Source organism: Odocoileus virginianus, chromosome 33 (assembly GCF_023699985.2).
Source record: "Odocoileus virginianus isolate 20LAN1187 ecotype Illinois chromosome 33, Ovbor_1.2, whole genome shotgun sequence".
Lineage (NCBI taxonomy): Eukaryota > Metazoa > Chordata > Mammalia > Artiodactyla > Cervidae > Odocoileus > Odocoileus virginianus.
Genome location: NC_069706.1, coordinates 25,435,446 through 25,451,906, shown reverse-complemented (window position 1 = coordinate 25,451,906; position 16,461 = coordinate 25,435,446). Strand labels below are relative to the sequence as shown.

At 49.5% G+C, this 16,461-nt stretch overlaps 1 protein-coding gene across 1 annotated transcript; it reads left to right on the top strand.

Moving 5' to 3' along the window:
• The first annotated feature begins 912 nt into the window (after window positions 1–912).
• On the top strand, window positions 913–15,692 carry QPRT (quinolinate phosphoribosyltransferase). The gene is given in 5 exon segments (XM_020884621.2): window positions 913–1,020; window positions 13,517–13,800; window positions 13,802–14,053; window positions 14,760–14,891; window positions 14,965–15,692. Coding segments are annotated over 5 exon segments (900 nt in total). The 5' UTR covers window positions 913–1,007; the 3' UTR covers window positions 15,184–15,692.
• Window positions 15,693–16,461: the final 769 nt, after the last annotated feature.

Here is a 16,461-nt window from a genome sequence, read left to right as displayed (position 1 = left end):
AGTGCTACAGAGGCAGAAATCAGAGAAGTCTGGGAAGAGGCCAGGGTCTAGCAATCAGTGGTCCCAGCAACTTTAGCAGGTGGTTCCGAGGAAGAAATGGAATCTCCAGCACTTCTGGAACAGGAACTTGCCCAAAGTCCCAGTACCATAATTGGCAGTTTCCTGGTTTTCTTGTTCAGAAGCCCGGCTCTAATCTGCTCAGGGCCCTAAAAGTACTTTGGAAAGAAGGAAGGGAAGGGAAGTGGCTATATGCTAAGTTTCTACTCTGTCAGCCGTGGAGTTTTTCACTTGAGTCTCAGCTGAAACCATGAGGATGGTGTTACCCCATTTTACAGCTAAGGAAATGGAGGAACAGAAAAAGGTAAAGAGGTATCTGAGATCAAAATGGGTGGAAGTAGGATCTCCCCAGTGCACCATCAGAAAGGCTCTCCCAGGGCTTCCCTGGTGGCTCAGTGGTATTAGTAAAGAACCCACCTGCCAATGCAGGAGACACGGGTTTGATCTGGGAAGATCCCACACACAGAGGAGCAACTAAGCCCGTGTACCACAACAACTGAGGCCACATGCCCTAGAGCCCAAGCTCGGCAACAAGAGAAGCCACCGCAATGAGAAGCCCATGCAGTGAAACTAGAGACTAGACCCCGCTCACCACAACTCAAGAAAAGCCAGTACAGCAATGAAGACCCAGCATGGCCAAAGATAAAAAAATAAAATTATTATTATTTTTTTTTATAAAAAGGCTCTCCAGCCCGGGGCAGGGCCTGGGAGGCTAGTGACTGGCAAGAATAGGAACCCTCCGCTCAGAGAGGAGAGGACCTCTGAGCTGTTGCAGTTGAGTGTCCTGGAGGCAGGAGGGTGCCCCAGACAGGGGCAGGGCTCTGGTGGGGTGATGGGGCTGGTCAGGCCGGCCCCACCCACCTCCCTCCAGCAGCCCCACCCCCAGCCCCCGGCCTCTCCAAACACTGGATCCAGCAGTGGACACACCAGTCGGCCAGCTCCAAGCTCTCATGGATCCTGAAGGTAAAGAAGCCTCCCAGACCTCTCTCCCCTGTGTCCCTGCACCACCCTCTGCCCCTCTTCCACCGATCCCCACATCCCATCTCGCCTCCGTCCCCAGCCTCCCTCCTCCAAGGTCTAGTCTCTGCTGGTCGCCAGCTACTCTCTTACCTACCCTTGTCTCCCTCCAGCCTCTCTGAACCCAAACACTCCTTTCTGCCCTCCAAAGGCCTCTTTCTCACTCTTGTTTCTCTCTCCACCACGGGTCCCCCAGTTGAGCTCTGGGGGAGAAAGGAGCTTGAGCTCTGGGAGATTCAGGGATGGCCTGGAAGTGGCCACATCTTTGAGGGTGCTGAAGGTGCCGGGTAGTGGGAGGCTGGAGCAGCTCCGGACTTTGCCCCTCGCTCACAACTCTGGAGGAGTGAGGCAAAGTCCTGTCCCATGCACCGCCAGGGCGGGGGAGGGGGCCTGAGTCCTGTGAGTCCTGGGATTCGAATGCATGAGAGGAGTGATGCCCAGAGGAGGCTGGATGCAGGATGGTACAGGCCAGGCTTTGGAGTCAAAAAAACCTCCTTTTCAAATCCAGGCTCCACCAGGAATAGGCTGTGTGACCTTGAGCCAGTCACTGAGGTCTCAGGGCCCCACTTCCTTGTATCAGCAAAATGATAATACTATTAATAGTTTCCTGCTCCCCAGGTTGGGGCTAGGGGCAGGGAGTGACAGGAACATGGAGGCCTCCCAGAAGCTTCACAGTCCCCTCTCCAGGCTTCTCCTTCCCCAGCTCTGGCCTCCCTCTCCTAGTCCGATGCTTCTTCAGGGCCCACACCTGGCCCCTCTGGTTTGGCTGTGGAACCAGTTCTTGGGGAGTCAAGACCCGCTCTTAGTTTAGAAATTATCTCAGAGGACTTCCCTGGTGGTACAGTGGATAGGAATCCGCCTGCCAATGAAGGGGACACGGGTTCGATCCCTGATTCAGGAAGATCCCACATGCCGCGGGCTCCTAAACTCCGCGTGCCCGTAGCTACTGAGCCTGTGTGCTGCAGCTACTGAAGCCTGTGGGCCTAGAGCCTGTGCTCCCAACAAGAGAAGCCGCCACAATGAGAAGCCTGTGCACTGCAATCAAGAGTGGCCCCCTGCTCACCGCAACTATGCTTCCCTGGTGGTTCAGACAGTAAAGCATCTGCCCGCAATGTGGGAGACCCGGGTTCGATTGCTGGGTCGGGCAGATCCCCTAGAGAAGGAAATGGCAACACACTCCAGTACTCTTGCTTGGAAAAATCCCATGGACAGTAGAGCCTGGTAGGTTATGGACCACAGGGTCGCAAAGAGTCAGACACAACTGAGCGACTTCACTTTCCTTTCTGTTCTACTGCAACTATAGAAAGCTGGTGTGCAGCAACAAAGACCCAGAACAACCAAAATTAAGTAAATAAATAAAAATTTTTTTTTTTTTTAAAGAAATAATCTCAGAGTTAGAGCTTGGGTTCAGGTCCCATCCCTGCCACCAGCTAGTTGCGTGACCTTGAACAAGATGCTTAGCCTCGCTGTGCCTTGGTTTCCTCATTGGGTCAAGTGAAAACAGTGCCTACCCTCGGGTTGTGGTGAGGATTAAATGAGATAATACCCGTCAGGCGCTTGGTACAGAAATCACTCAGTGCAGTTACACTGGTGAGGGTGTTGAGTCCTCACAATCGTCTCTCCAGGTCCGAGACCACCCCAGGTTCCAGTTCCATTTTGGGGATATGTGCTCAACTCAGACTCCTCTGGTGCCACCAGCTCCATTTCTGTTCATGTCTCACCAGCTTCCTACTCAGACCAGAAACCTCAGGGTCACCTTTGACAGCTCCCTCTCCCTTGAACCCCAGTATCCAGACAGTTGCTGCGTCCTATGGATTTACCTCCACGTCTTTCTGGTCCCGCCTCCCTCTAGGGGAGCCTTCCTCTGAGTGGTGGCCTCCACTCTCGTGATGACACTGATGTAACTCCAGGCCAAGCCAGATGGGTTGGCGCTGGGATCACTGACCGGGAGTTAAGCCAGGAGGGAGGAGTCAAATCAGTGGGGTGAGGCAAAAAGGCTGGGGATGCCGAGAAGAGGAGGGGCAAGGACAGAGTCGGGCCAAAAGCAGATGGCAGGCTGGGACTTCCCTGGTGGTCCAGTGGCTAAGACTCTGTGCTCCCAATGCAGGGGACCTTGGTTCGGTCCCTAGTCAGGAAACAAGATCCTGCATACTGCAACTAAAGATCCTGCACGCTGCAATGACCAAGACCCGGCACAGACAAATTTTAACAGAACAAGCAGACGGCAGGCTGGTGGCCAAGGTGTGAGCAGAGGGGGAATCCCAGGTCCGGGGGTGTGGAGTGCAGGAGGCAGTCCCTGTAAACTTTATCCTTTACCCTTTATCTTGGTTTGCTGCTTCCTTGCCTAGGCTGTTGCAGTAGCCTTCCAACTTATATCTTTCAGGGCTTCCTTCCCTGGTAGCTCAGTAAAGAATCCGCCTGCAATGTGGGAGACCTGGGTTTGATCCCTGGGTTGGGAGGACCTCCTGGAGGAGGGTGTGACAACCCACTCCAGTATTCTTGCCTGGAGAATCCCATGGACAGAGGAATCTGGTGGGCTACAGTCCACGCAGTTGCAAAGAGTCGGACCCGACTGAGAGACTAAGCACATTACATCTTTCAAGAACCCTGGACGTGAGACTTCCCAGGTGGTCCAGTGGCTAAGATTCTAGGCTCCCAACATAGAGGGCCTAAGTTTGATCCCTGGTCAGGGAACTAGATCCCGCACACCACAGTTAAATATCCCACATGCCAAAACTAAAAAGATCTCGCTTGTCACAGTGAAGATCAAAGATCCTGGAGGGGGTGGGGGGAGCTGCAACTAAGACCTGGCACAGCATTTATTTAAATAAATAGATATTTTTAAAAACCTTAAAGAATAAAAAAGAATCCTAGGTACAACTTGCATATGGAAACTTCAAAGTGCATTTTTCATCATGTGACTTCAGATCAAAAGTTTGATGGATTTGCCATTGCCTGTTAAGCGAGACCCTAACTGTTTCCTGTTATTCAGGGCCTGCTCAGTCTGCCCCCTTCCTCCCACTCAGCCCTCTCTCTCACCATGCGCACCTTCAGCTCCATAAGCCTCAGGCCTTCCTCTGCATATCCAGCCCCAGCCTATTCTCAGAGCCAGCCTTCTCTTACTGCTCTCTCCTTAACAACAGGTCTTCTCTCCTTGTCTGAAGCCCTGTAGATCGTTTTACCACTTGTGTGATGGGCAATCCCCTTTGGCTCTCTTTGGAGGTCATTTCGCCTCTCTAGGGAGAGAAGGGGAAAAGAAAACTTTTAGCTGCTGGAAGCCGGGGTGCTAACCAGCCTCTGTCTCCATCTGGTGTTTGCCAAATGGATCAACAAATAAATAGATGGGAGAACAAAACTGCCGGAGTCAGACACCTGGGTTCAAAGACATTAGCTGGGTGGGCATTGGCTCAGGCCCTTAACGGGAGCCGCCCATTTCCTCCTCATTGTAACCCTGTGCTTCTTTCATGAAACTGAATCTCAGAGAGGTTAGGAAATTGCCTAAGGTCACCCAGCACGTAGGTGGTGGAGCCGGGATTCAAATCAGGCATTTCTGACCAACTCTGCCCCTGCCCCAGATCCAGGCTATTCTTACTGCACCAGGGACAGAGTGCTGGATCCCTGGGTTGGCTTGTAGAATTCTGTGAATGATGATATAATAAATATATAATAATTAAAAAATAATTTAGTGAATTATGTGATAAGGAGGGATAAGTGAGAGGACTCTGGGGTCAGCCTGCCTAGACTCATCCTGCCTTCACACACTTTGGAGCTGTGTGAACTTTGGGCAAATTACTTTCTTATTCAGTGCCTCAGTTTCCTTATCTGTAAAAGGGGGATAATAATAGTACCTACCTTATGAGTGTTGTTGGGAGGATTAAATGTGTTAATATGCAGAAAATGCTTGGGACAGAGCTTGGGAAGGACCATAAGTGTTAGCTGTTATTATACACGATGTCACTTCAGACTCTATTATAGACAAGTGGTAGCAGGCACCAGAGTTTTAAGAAAAACCTATAAATGCAAAACCTTTAAAACTGACATCTATTTAAATTTTTTTTCCAGTCAGTTGGGGAAAACCATCATCACTTGCCTTTAGCTGGAACATTTTGTCAGCCTCATATGTCACTGTTGTTCCAAGCACAAGCCACATGGGTTACACATGGTTACACCCGGTCACATCAAATTAAGAACAAAAACTTGTGGTATTTGTCTTATGTGCATTTGCAGAACCTGCCTTTGTGCCAGTTCATCAAAAGCATGATCGAGTGCTTATTACATGATTGGAGGAAAGATGCAGGGATGGGAGCTCTGATTCTAGCCCATTTCCTCTTGGTACCAAGCCACTGGCCAGTTAGGGCAACATAGAAAAATTAGTTAATAGGGATTCCCTGGTGGTCCAGTGGTTAAGAATCCACCTTGGAATGCATGGGACGCTGGTTTGATCCCTGGTCCGGAAACTTAAGATTCTACATCCATTGGAGCAACTAAGCCCGTTCGCCACAACAACTCAGCCAAGCATTCCAGAACCTGTGCACCAATAGAGAGGTTTGTGTATCACAACAGAAGATAGCAAGTGCTGCCGGAATTAAGACCCAGCGCAATTAAGACCTGATGCAGCCAAATAAAAGAATGAGGAAAGTTTTTTAAAAAATCAGTCAACAATCCAGAATCCAGACGAAAATAGCAAAAGTGCCAGTGGTGGGGGGAGGGAAGAGGAATCTTCAAATATTCTGCCAGAGTCTTCAGTTTATCTGCATTTTTTACATTATTTGTAAAGAGAGAAATGCAGGAAATTTCCCCAGATGCTTTGTGTGTGTGCATGCTCAGTCCGTTCAGTCGTGTCTGACTCTTTGTGACCCCATGGACTGTAGCCTGCCAGGCTTCTCTTTCCATGAGATTTCCCGGGCAAGAATACTCAAGTGGGTTGCCATTTCCTCCTCAGGGGATCTTCCTGACTTTGCGTCCAGCAAGAGGCAGGTGGATTCTTTACATCTAGCGCCACCCGGGAAGCCCCAACCCCCCCCCCCCAACCCCTGCCCAGATGCTTCAGATTCCCTCAAAAACAGAGATGCCAGTTTTTCGAATCCTCTCCTCCTGCAGTGGAAGCACAGAGTCTTAACACTGTATTATCAGGGGAGTCCCAGAGATGCCAATGTTAAAAAAAAATTCTGGAATAACAATGAAGAAAGTATTGCCTTGAGACATCAGGGTGATACCTCACAGGGTCACACTATGCTCTCTGAAGTCCAGGTGTCCTGAGAGACTATTTACATAGAACAACAGCAAGGATAAACGGGGACAGACAGGGCTTACAGCTGTTTCCTCGCTGCTGCAACTTCTGCTCAGGCAGCTGCAAAAACAGCCCGCTTCTCTTGTGCAGTTCCTTTCAGCTTCAGCAGCTAATTAGGAGAGCCTTATTTTCAAAGCTCCACACAGGAATTTCTGTTGTTCGAAATGCACAAGAGAGTTGGGGCTTAAAGAAATCCAGATGTACTTATTTGTTTTTCAGGAACATTCTGCATTTACAATAGCTGATCTTGCCTAAGAGAGCCAGACAGTAACCCCTGCTGGAGGAGGCAGTGTGGTTCTAAAACTAAAACTACCTTCTTTGGACAGGGAAGACCAGGGTCCACGTTGGTCATTTTCTTTTCTTTTCTTTAATTAATTAATTTTTTTTTTTCTGGAATGCGTGGCCTACAGGATCTTAGGTCCCCAACCAGGGACTGAAACCAGGCCCTTTGCAGTGAAAGCACAGAGTCCTAACCAGTGGGCCATCAGGGAAGTCCCATTTTCTAGCTATGTTCTTTAGATAATTTCCCTTTGCTTTTCAGAACCTAGATTCTCTGTCTTAGTGACCTCTACCATGAAAAAGGGCAATAGGTAGGATTTGTGACTTTGTGTATATATACATATATAGGCTTCCCAGGTAGCTCAGCTGGTTAAAGAATCTGCCTGCAATGCAGGAGACCTCGGTTTGATTCCTGGGTCAGGAAGTTCCCTGAAGAAAGGATAGGCTACCCACTCCAGTATTCTTGGGTTTCCCTTGGTGGCTCAGTCTATAAAGAATCCACCTGCAAGGCAGGAGACCTGGGTTCGATCCGAGGGTTGGGAAGATCCCCTGGAAAAGGGCATGGCGACCCACTCCAGGATTCTTGCCTGGAGAATCCCCACGGACAGAGGAACCTGGTGGGCTACAGTCCATGGGGTCACAAAAACAGCGACCAAGCACAGCACACCACACATATATATAGCAAGTGCCAGGCATCTGGTACTCACCAAGGTATGGTAGTCACACAGGTTCTCTTCCTGTGGTTCAGAAGCTCTCAATTCTTTTATGAATTAGAATTAAGTTACCACATTCCAGACCAGTTACATCAGAATCTCTGGGGGTGGGGCCAAAACATTATATACATTTGGCACAGCTCTCTGGATAATTCCATTGTGTAGCCAAGGTTGAGAATCACTGCTCTATTCATCCTCCCAAAAATTTCCTTGACCTTATCCTAAGCGAAGGTCCTCTCTCTCCTTTCCTTATCTATTTGTTTTACTTCTTTATTATAGAGAAATTTCAAATGTACGCAAGGTAAACAGAAAAGTATAATGAATTCTCACATACCCATCATCCAGCTTCAACAACCACCAACTTTTGGCCAATCCAGTCCCATTCATATCCCCCCACCCTCTTCTTTTGGCAGTGCCACTCCACATGTAGGTTCTTAGTTCCTTGACCAGGGATTGAACCTGTTCCCCTTGCAGTGAAAGGATGGAGTCTTAATCACTGGACTGCAAGGGAAGTCCCCACACCCTTTAATTTCATACCCTCTAATTTCTAACTTCCAAGACTATCTTAAAGGAAACCCAGCTCTCAAATATTTCCCTACATAACTATCTCAGTATTTTGTTATTTTTAAATTGTTTTTAAAATAGAAATTTTTTTTTGTATCACAACCATAACCCACTTAAAAAAATATTTCCTTAATGTTACCAAATACCCAGTTAGTGTTTAGATTTTCAACTGTTTCATAAATGTTCTAATTTTATTTCAATTTGTTTGTTTGAAGTAGGATCCAAATAAGATCCATTGTGACTGGTTAGTATGTGGTTTAGATTCTTTTAATCTTTGGTTTTCCTTGCAATGTATGGGTGGCGCTGGTGGTAAAGAACAATCTGGCCAATGCAGGAGACTGTAAGAGACTCGGGTTGGATCCGGGGGTTGGGCAAATCCTCTGGGGGAGGGTAAGGTAACCCACTCCAGTATTCTTGCCTAGAGAATCCCATGGACCGAGGAACCTGGTGAGCTATAGTCCATAGCGCTCCAAAGAGGCAAACACAACTGAAATGACTTAGCCAGTAATTGGGCTATCTTCTGGAGAGTTTCCTATGGTCTGAATTTGGCTGATTGTATCCCAGTGGTATGGTTATGGTATGGTTCTTCTGTCTTCTGGTTTTCTTGTGAATTGGTGGTTGCATTAGAAGTGTGATCTGACTCTGGTTCAGCTGCTTCGGCAAGAGTATTCCACAGGTTGAGGGTGTTCTGTCTGGAGTACCCAGTATCTGGTTGACTTTCCTCTTGGTGTTGGCATTTGATCCAATCCCTGGATCCACTGGGTTACTAGGGTTGCAAAATGATTCCTGCCTTTTGGCAGAGTATTGGTTCTTGTTTTTTAAGTAGACTTCAAAGCTTTTTGGTAAATTTACCAAGTTATGCTGCCATCATCAGACCATTTCCATCACCCCAGTAAGATCCCATGTTGTTTCATTTTCGGCCCCAATTACTCATCTGATATCTCTCTCCATTTGCCTTTTCTGGATATTTCATATAAACCAAGGTATACAACAGGTGGTCTCGTGTGAGCACTGGTTCTTAACCTTTCTGTGCATCTGAATCCCACGGGGAGCATTTCCAAACTTGGGTTCATGGGAACCGCCCTGGAAAGATTTTGATTCAATTGATCTGGGATGGACCTGAGCGGCAGAGTCCGGAACGCTTCCAGGGGATTCCGATGTGCAGCCCAGGGGGAGGGCCCTCCTTTCTCAACTTGCCTCCTCCATCCCTCACTTCCCGTGCCCATGTGGCTTCTGCCTCAGAAACAATCTTCCATTTGCCCCACCCCGGCTCTTCCATCGATTTCTGCCCAGTTCAGGGCTTCCTCACTTTCTGTCTGGCCAGTTGCCCCAGACTCCTTTTGCCTCCCAACCCATCTCCAGTTGATAGCTGAAGTGACCTTTCTTGAACTAAGTCACAATCAAACCATTCCCTCCTTTAAAATTCTATGATGGCTCCCAAGATTTGTCCAAAGTTCTCAGCTAACTGGTTTAGCCCCCTTTTCACTCTGGCCTCAACCTCGAGACATTTCTCCCCTGAATCCTCCAGAGCCCTCCCTCACCTCCTTTACCTTCTTGCTTCTGAACGTTGAGCACTTGCTCTTTTAGCGCGAAGTGTCTTGCCCTCCGTCCTCCCCAACCCCTCACCCCTGCCTGGCAAACATGACTCATCCTTTAAGACCACTAAAACTCCCCGCTTCCTCGGGGACGTTTAGTCATCTCCTCCTCTTCGTTCTTGGTAAGTGCTTCATTTATCCCATCAGCGAACACACCTACTGTGTGCCAGCATTCCTGCTGTTGTTCAGTCACTCAGTTGTGTCTGACTCTGCAACCCCAGGGACTACAGCCAGGCTTCCCCGTCCTGCAGCATTTCCCGGAGCTTGCTCAAATTCACGTCCGTTGAGTCAGTGATACCATCCAACCATCTCATCCTCTGTCACCCCCTTCTCCTCCCGCCTTCAATCTTTCTCAGCATCAAAGTCTTTTCCAGTGAGTCAGCTCTTCGTATCCTATGGCCAAAGTATTGGAGCTTCAGCATCAGTGCTTCCAGTGAATATTCAGGGTTGAATTTCCTTTGTGTTCTTGAGGGTGTTAGAAATATAAACTCCCTGAATTTTCATAACAAGTCTATGGGGTTATCAGTGTTATTCCCATTACAGTTGGGACACAGAAGTTCCCTTGAAAGGCAGAGCCACCTGCCCAGGATCACTTAGCTAAATGTAATAGAAGTAATATTGGAAGCCATACTGAGTGGTCCTGGAGTCTGCGCTCTCATTCCTTCCACTGTGCCACCTCTCTGCTCAGATAAGTATCATCAAACACTTAGCTTTAAACGAAACAATATAAGGGGACTTCCCTGGTGGTCCAGTGGTTAAGACTCTGCCTGCCAATGCAGGAGACACGAGAGCTTGATCTCTGGTCTGGGAAGATTCCACATTCCTTGGGGGCAATTAAGTCCTCGGGCCACAACTATTGAAGCCCACCGCCCTGGAGCTCATACTCCACACCAAGAGAAGCCACTGCCTTGAGAAGCCTCTGAGGCACAACTAGAGAAAAGCCTTTGCAGCAACGAAAACCCAGTGCAGCCAAAAATAAATGAATAATTTTTAAAAATAATATGAAATTGTCAACATACAAGCCATACACTTGTTTGGGTCAGCGTGCCAGGCACTTGGGCTACAGCAGAAAACTCAGTGGACCTCTTGGCCCCAGAGAGAAAACACCAGCAGAGGATGACATTGATGGATGGACAAGGAGCTGGGTGAGCACGTGACCTGGTTTAGGGGGTCTGTGAGAGCCCCCGGCCAAGGAAGTGATGCCTAAGGGAAGATCTGAAGAGGACTGAGAGGTGAAGGGGGAGCCTGGGGTGAGGGAAGGGACTTCAGGGGGCAGGAACAACCTTAGGATAGGCGAAGCATAGGGGAAGGCCTGAAAGCTAAGAGAAAGGGCTGCCCATTCTGCTACCCAGCAGGTAGTACCTGGCACAGAGCAAGTGCTCAGCAAGGATTTGTCCAAAGAATAAATGAAAAATGGAAAGAAGTCAAGAGAGCTGGCACTAATACAATGAAAGTGAGGCTTTAAGCAGGAGAGCGATCCACTTAAATTTCCGTTTTTACGGTTTGATTTTTAAAGTCAGGTTTAATGAGGTATAACCACAGACAGTAAAATTCACCCTTTCCTGTGTCAACTTCTATGAGTCATGACAAATGCATCAGTACTGTAGCCACCATCACAGACAAAATCTAGGTTAGTTCAATCACATCCCCAAACTGGGTGCTGCTCCCTTCATGGCCAGCCCCTCCCCCACCCTCAGGCAACCCCTGGTCTGTTCTCTGTTGCTATCATTTTGCTTTTTCCAGAACATAGTTACATAGATGGACTCAAATAACACGTCGCCTTTTGGGTTTTTTTGGCTGCGCTGGGTTTTCTTTGTGGCATTCTGGGTCCCCTGCATTGGAAGGCAAATTCTTAACCACTGGGCCACCAGGGAAGTCCCAGTGTATCGTTTTTTGAATCTGGCTTCTTTACTTAGAATAATGCATTTGAGATGTGTGCCTGTTGGGTGTATCAGTAGTTCATTTCTTTTTTCATTGCCAAGTCAAATTCTATTGTATACATGCATCACAGTTTGTTTACCTGATACTCACCAGTCCAAAAATTCAAATTCATTTTAAAAAGTAAACATCACGGCACCTGGGTCTGAATGGAGTGGGGGCCTTTGCATCCATCTCTGCTCTTTGTTCACTGGCCTTTTGCCTGGCTGGATCGTGAATGGTGGAGGCAGGACTGTGTCTTTTTCATTGACTTTGTTCCCAGCACCTAGCCAGGGCACAGCTGGCTCTGAGGAGGGAATGGGAAGCCACTTGGGTAGTTGTGGGGAAGAACATGGGGAAGGAGGGTCAGGTGCAAGCACAGAGATCTGTGGCTGGGGTGGGGAGGGGCAGGTGCTTGGTTTGGGGAAAGAAGGGCTGAAAAAGAAGGACCTTGGGCTTCCCAGATGGCTGAGTGGTAACGAATCCGCCTGCCAATGCAGGAGATGGCAACCCACTCCAGTATTCTTGCCTGGAAAATTCCATGGACAGAGGAATCTGGCAGGCTACAGTCCTTGGTGTCACAAAGAGTCAGACACAACTGAGCGACTGAGCAGGCATGCACCTTCTGAGTTGAGCAATCCAGACTGTCTGGCCTTAACTTCAACTTGGAGCAGGACTTCCCTGGTGGTCCAGTGGTTGAGATTCCATGCTCCCAATGCAGGGGGTATGGATTCAATCCCTGGGTTGGGGGGTGCGGACTAAGATCCCCACATGTGGCGTGGCTAAAAAACAGAATCTTCAACTTGGAATGAAAGGAGGGGAAACAAAACTAAACAACCCCCTTTACAGGCTATCGAATTGTCACCCCCACCCACTTCAAGCTAAGTCCATCTATAGCACCCTCCACGAGGCTGTAGTTTGTCTCTTGGCTGACAGATGGCAATGTTGCACCATTCTGTGGTCACCCCATTCATTTCAACAGACACCAGGGCCCGGCAAACCAGCGGGAAGGACCGCAGAGAGCACTTTGCCCTTAACGTTTAAAGGGCTCGCCCACACTCCTGAATCTCTGTCTCGAAAAGCAAAGGCTCAAACACAATCTCCCCATGTTCTTTCCTCGTTATACAACCCCATCTCTAGAGAGAAGGCGCGTTTTGGAGGGTAAAGGTGAAGGACAGATGCCCGTGACCCTGAGGTCCGGCCAGCCTCACTCCGCGGTTAGTTTGCTTTATGACCTCAGTTGACTTGCCTTCCCTTTCTGGGTCCTCAGTCTCCACGTCTATAAAAAGCTGAACTTCCGGCTTTAAAATTCTTGGTGCCATAGAGAAGACAGGGATCAGAAAGACATACAGCTCACGTTCTTCTGGGAGCTTCAGCTAGTAAATAACCCATCCTTCTATGCAAGGCAGGTGGAAAAGCCGCAGAATAACATTTTAGGTGGCTGCATGTCTCTTATAATTGACAAATAGCTGTTGATCCAGCACTAGGTTTACCAGTTACAATACAGGGCACTCAGTTAAACTTGAGTCTCAGATAACTGACAGATAATTAAGAGTAAGCATGTTCTAAATATTGCCTAGAATATATTTATACTAAAAAAACTTTGATGTTTGTCAGAAATTTAAATTTAACTAGGGGACTTCCTGGTGGTTCAGTGGTTAAGAATCCGCCTGCCAATGCAGGGGACACAGGTTCGATCCCTGGTCCCGGAAGATGTCACATGAGCCCTAGCACCCTGGAGTCCGTGATCTGCAGCAAGAGAAACCAGCACAGTGGTGCCCGAACACTGTAACGCGAGAGTAGCCCCTTGTTGCATAAAGATTGCACACGGCAATGAAGACCCCATGCAGCCAAAAATAAATAAATAAATTTAACTAGGTGTCCTGTATTTTTATTCGGTCCATTTGGCAACCTTGTTCAGCTTACAGGGCCTACCCAATGCCTCAGCCCTTCTCCCGGGACCCCCAGATCTTCACCCTGATTGGCTAGTGCCCAGTTCAGCCAGCTGTTAAATATTTTAACCATCACCCGACTACCAGAAAGGCAGCCAACATGTAACGCCATTCTCTCTCTTTCCCTCCCAGGCCTGGCGCATCTGCTGCCTCCTGCCACTCTGGCCGCCCTGGCAGACAGCTGGCTCCGAGAGGACTGCCCAGGCCTCAACTACGTGGCCTTGGTCTCGGGGAAAGCCCCCTCGCAGGCGGTGCTGTGGGCCAAGTCTCCGGGGGTGCTGGCAGGGAGGCCCTTCTTTGATGCCATCTTTGCCCAAGTCAACTGCCAGGTCTCCTGGTTCCTGCCTGAGGGATCAAAGCTGGTGCCTGTGGCCAAGGTGGCCGAAGTCCGGGGCCCTGCCCATTGCCTGCTGCTCGGGGGAGCGGGTGGCCCTTAACATGCTGGCCCGCTGCAGTGGAGTTGCCAGCATGGCTGCTGCCGCGGTAGAGATCGCCAGGGGGACCGGCTGGGCCGGGCATGTGGCAGGCACACGCAAGACTACACCAGGCTTCCGGCTGGTGGAGAAATACGGGCTCCTAGTGGGCGGGGCTGCCGCCCACCGCTACGACCTTGGCGGGCTGGTGATGGTGAAGGACAACCATGTCATGGCAGCCGGTGGTGTGAAAAAGGTGTCTATCTGACCAGCTGAGCCCCTACCCTGGCCATGCTCCAACCCCAGCCCCCATCACAGTCCTTCCCCGATACCAGGGACCTCCAGCCACTCCCTGGTGAAATAGTGATGGCTTGGGGGGTGGGGGTTGCAAGACTCCTCGACCCCTCAGAGGTTCCATCTGTGAAGGACTGGGAGGGGTTGGACTTGCTTCTTCTCCAGCCTTCTTCAGCTGGTTGGTATGCTGCTCAAGGGCAAAGGACGAACTATTGGGAACCCAGTGGTGATGACTCGACTACCTTGGGCAGGTCACTCAAACTCCCTGGACCTGTTTCCTTCATGTGAAACTGCTTGAAGACCTCTTCGAGTCTTAATATTCTGAGTTGATTGAACTCAGGTCCAAATGCCAAAGTGTGCTGAATCTGGCCTTTTTTTGTCTTACAAAAATGGTAATTCCATATGGTTTCCCCTAATGTGTGTGTGCTAATGTGCAAGAAGCCATTTCCATGCCCAGTTTCCTCATGAACCCCAAGTGTTAGTCATTCAGTCACGTCCGACTCTTTGCCACCCCATGGACTGTAGCCTGCCAGGCTCCTCTGTCCACGGGATTCTTGAGGCAAGAATATGGGAGTGGGTTGCCATGGACCCCAAGCTCATTATCTATCTGGGGCCTTTCGTGTGCCAGTCCCAGCACCGGTCTCACTGTCACCCCTGCGGCCTGCCAGGCGGTGCGGGCAGCCCGGCTGGCAGCCGACTTCGCCCTGAAGGTGGAGGTGGAATGCAGCAGCCTGCAGGAGGCTGTGGAGGGGGCCGAGGCAGGAGCGGACCTCGTCTTGCTGGACAACTTCAGGCCTGAGGTGAGGCCGGGGCGGCTTCCTGGGGAGGGGCCGGGTCGGGGGCTCTCACCTCTCCCCGGTTCGTGTCCCGCAGGAGCTGCACCCCACGGCCGCCGTGCTGAAGGCACAGTTCCCCAGTGTGAGTGTGGAGGCCAGTGGGGGCGTCACGCTGGACAACCTCCCGCAGTTCTGTGGGCCCCACATCGATGTCATCTCTTTGGGGATGCTGACGCAGGCGGCCCCGGCCCTCGATTTCTCCCTCAAGCTGTTTGCTGAAGGGGCCACTCCTGTGCCCCACACCCACCGGTCCTAAAGCCAAGGAGGCTACCCAGGTAGTAGGATAAGGTGCTTTCATGGGACCCTCAAGGTTTCTTTAAGTCCAGCAGCCAACAGGACACTTTGGCGTTACACTGTGCTGAGGCCGGCTCTGCCACGCACTGCCTGGGGGACTGCGAAGGACTGACTTCACCTCTGCTCACTTCAGTTTCCTAATCTGTAAAATGGGTCTAATCAACCTTACGGACTTCTTGGGGGTGATAATTAGCACAGAGTAAATGCTCAGTATATGTTAGAAATTGCCATCATTCATCTGTTCTAAGATGCACTTTTTTTTCCCCTCCACCCACTGAAGTCGCCTTTAACTAATAGCGTCTAATGGTCCTTGTCAGACAGACATGGGTTGTCACGTAACCCTTGTGGTCTGTGCGTGTGGCTTGTAGGTACAACATGATAATGATCTATGTGGAAATTAGTCCAAAAGAACTCTTTCAACAAGTATAAGATAGAAATTGTAAGTAATAAGAAAGGACTGATTTGACAGTTTTCTTTTTGATTGAGTGTGTGTATTTTGGGGCTTCCCAGGTGGTGCAGTCGTAAAAGAATCTACCTGCTGATGCAGGAGATGCAAGAGACATGGGTTCGATCGCTGGGTTGGGAAGATCCCTTGGAGGAGGAAATGGCAACCCATTCTAGTATTCTTACCTGGAAAATCTCATGGACAGAGGAGCCTGGTGGGCAACAGTCCATGGGGCTGCAGAGTTGGACATGACAGAGCATGCAACGCAACATGATGTATGTTTTATAATCAATGGTGTTTTATATTTGAGGATATGTGGACCCAGCCTGATGTCCAGCTGTAATGTTACACTTGGTTGATGCCCATGTTGTACTGATAACTAAGTATTTCATGTTTCGCCTCTGGCTACTATTACCATCTCTTTGGTTGGAGGTGAGAACCTGTTCATTCCTCACTTTTGGGGTCCCCACCTGACTCCACCACCCATCCTTCCCCAGATGAAACCCCCATTTGGTGCTGAAGGCCTTTTAGGATATCATTAGTTGGGAGAGGTACGCAGCTGCTGAGCCTCTGAGAGGACCAGAACCAAGGTCAGTTAGGGAGTAAGGAAAGGATGGGTGGGGGCCCATGTTCAGACATCAAACTTCATTCCGTGCTAGGTCAGGACTCAGAGGTCTAAACAGAGGGTCTAAATCCAGTGCCCCAAGCACACATGTACACACACACCACTGAGGTCTTGCCCATTTGTGTGGCCACTCCTACCCTCACCTCAAACCTCTCTCTGACCCATCTGGG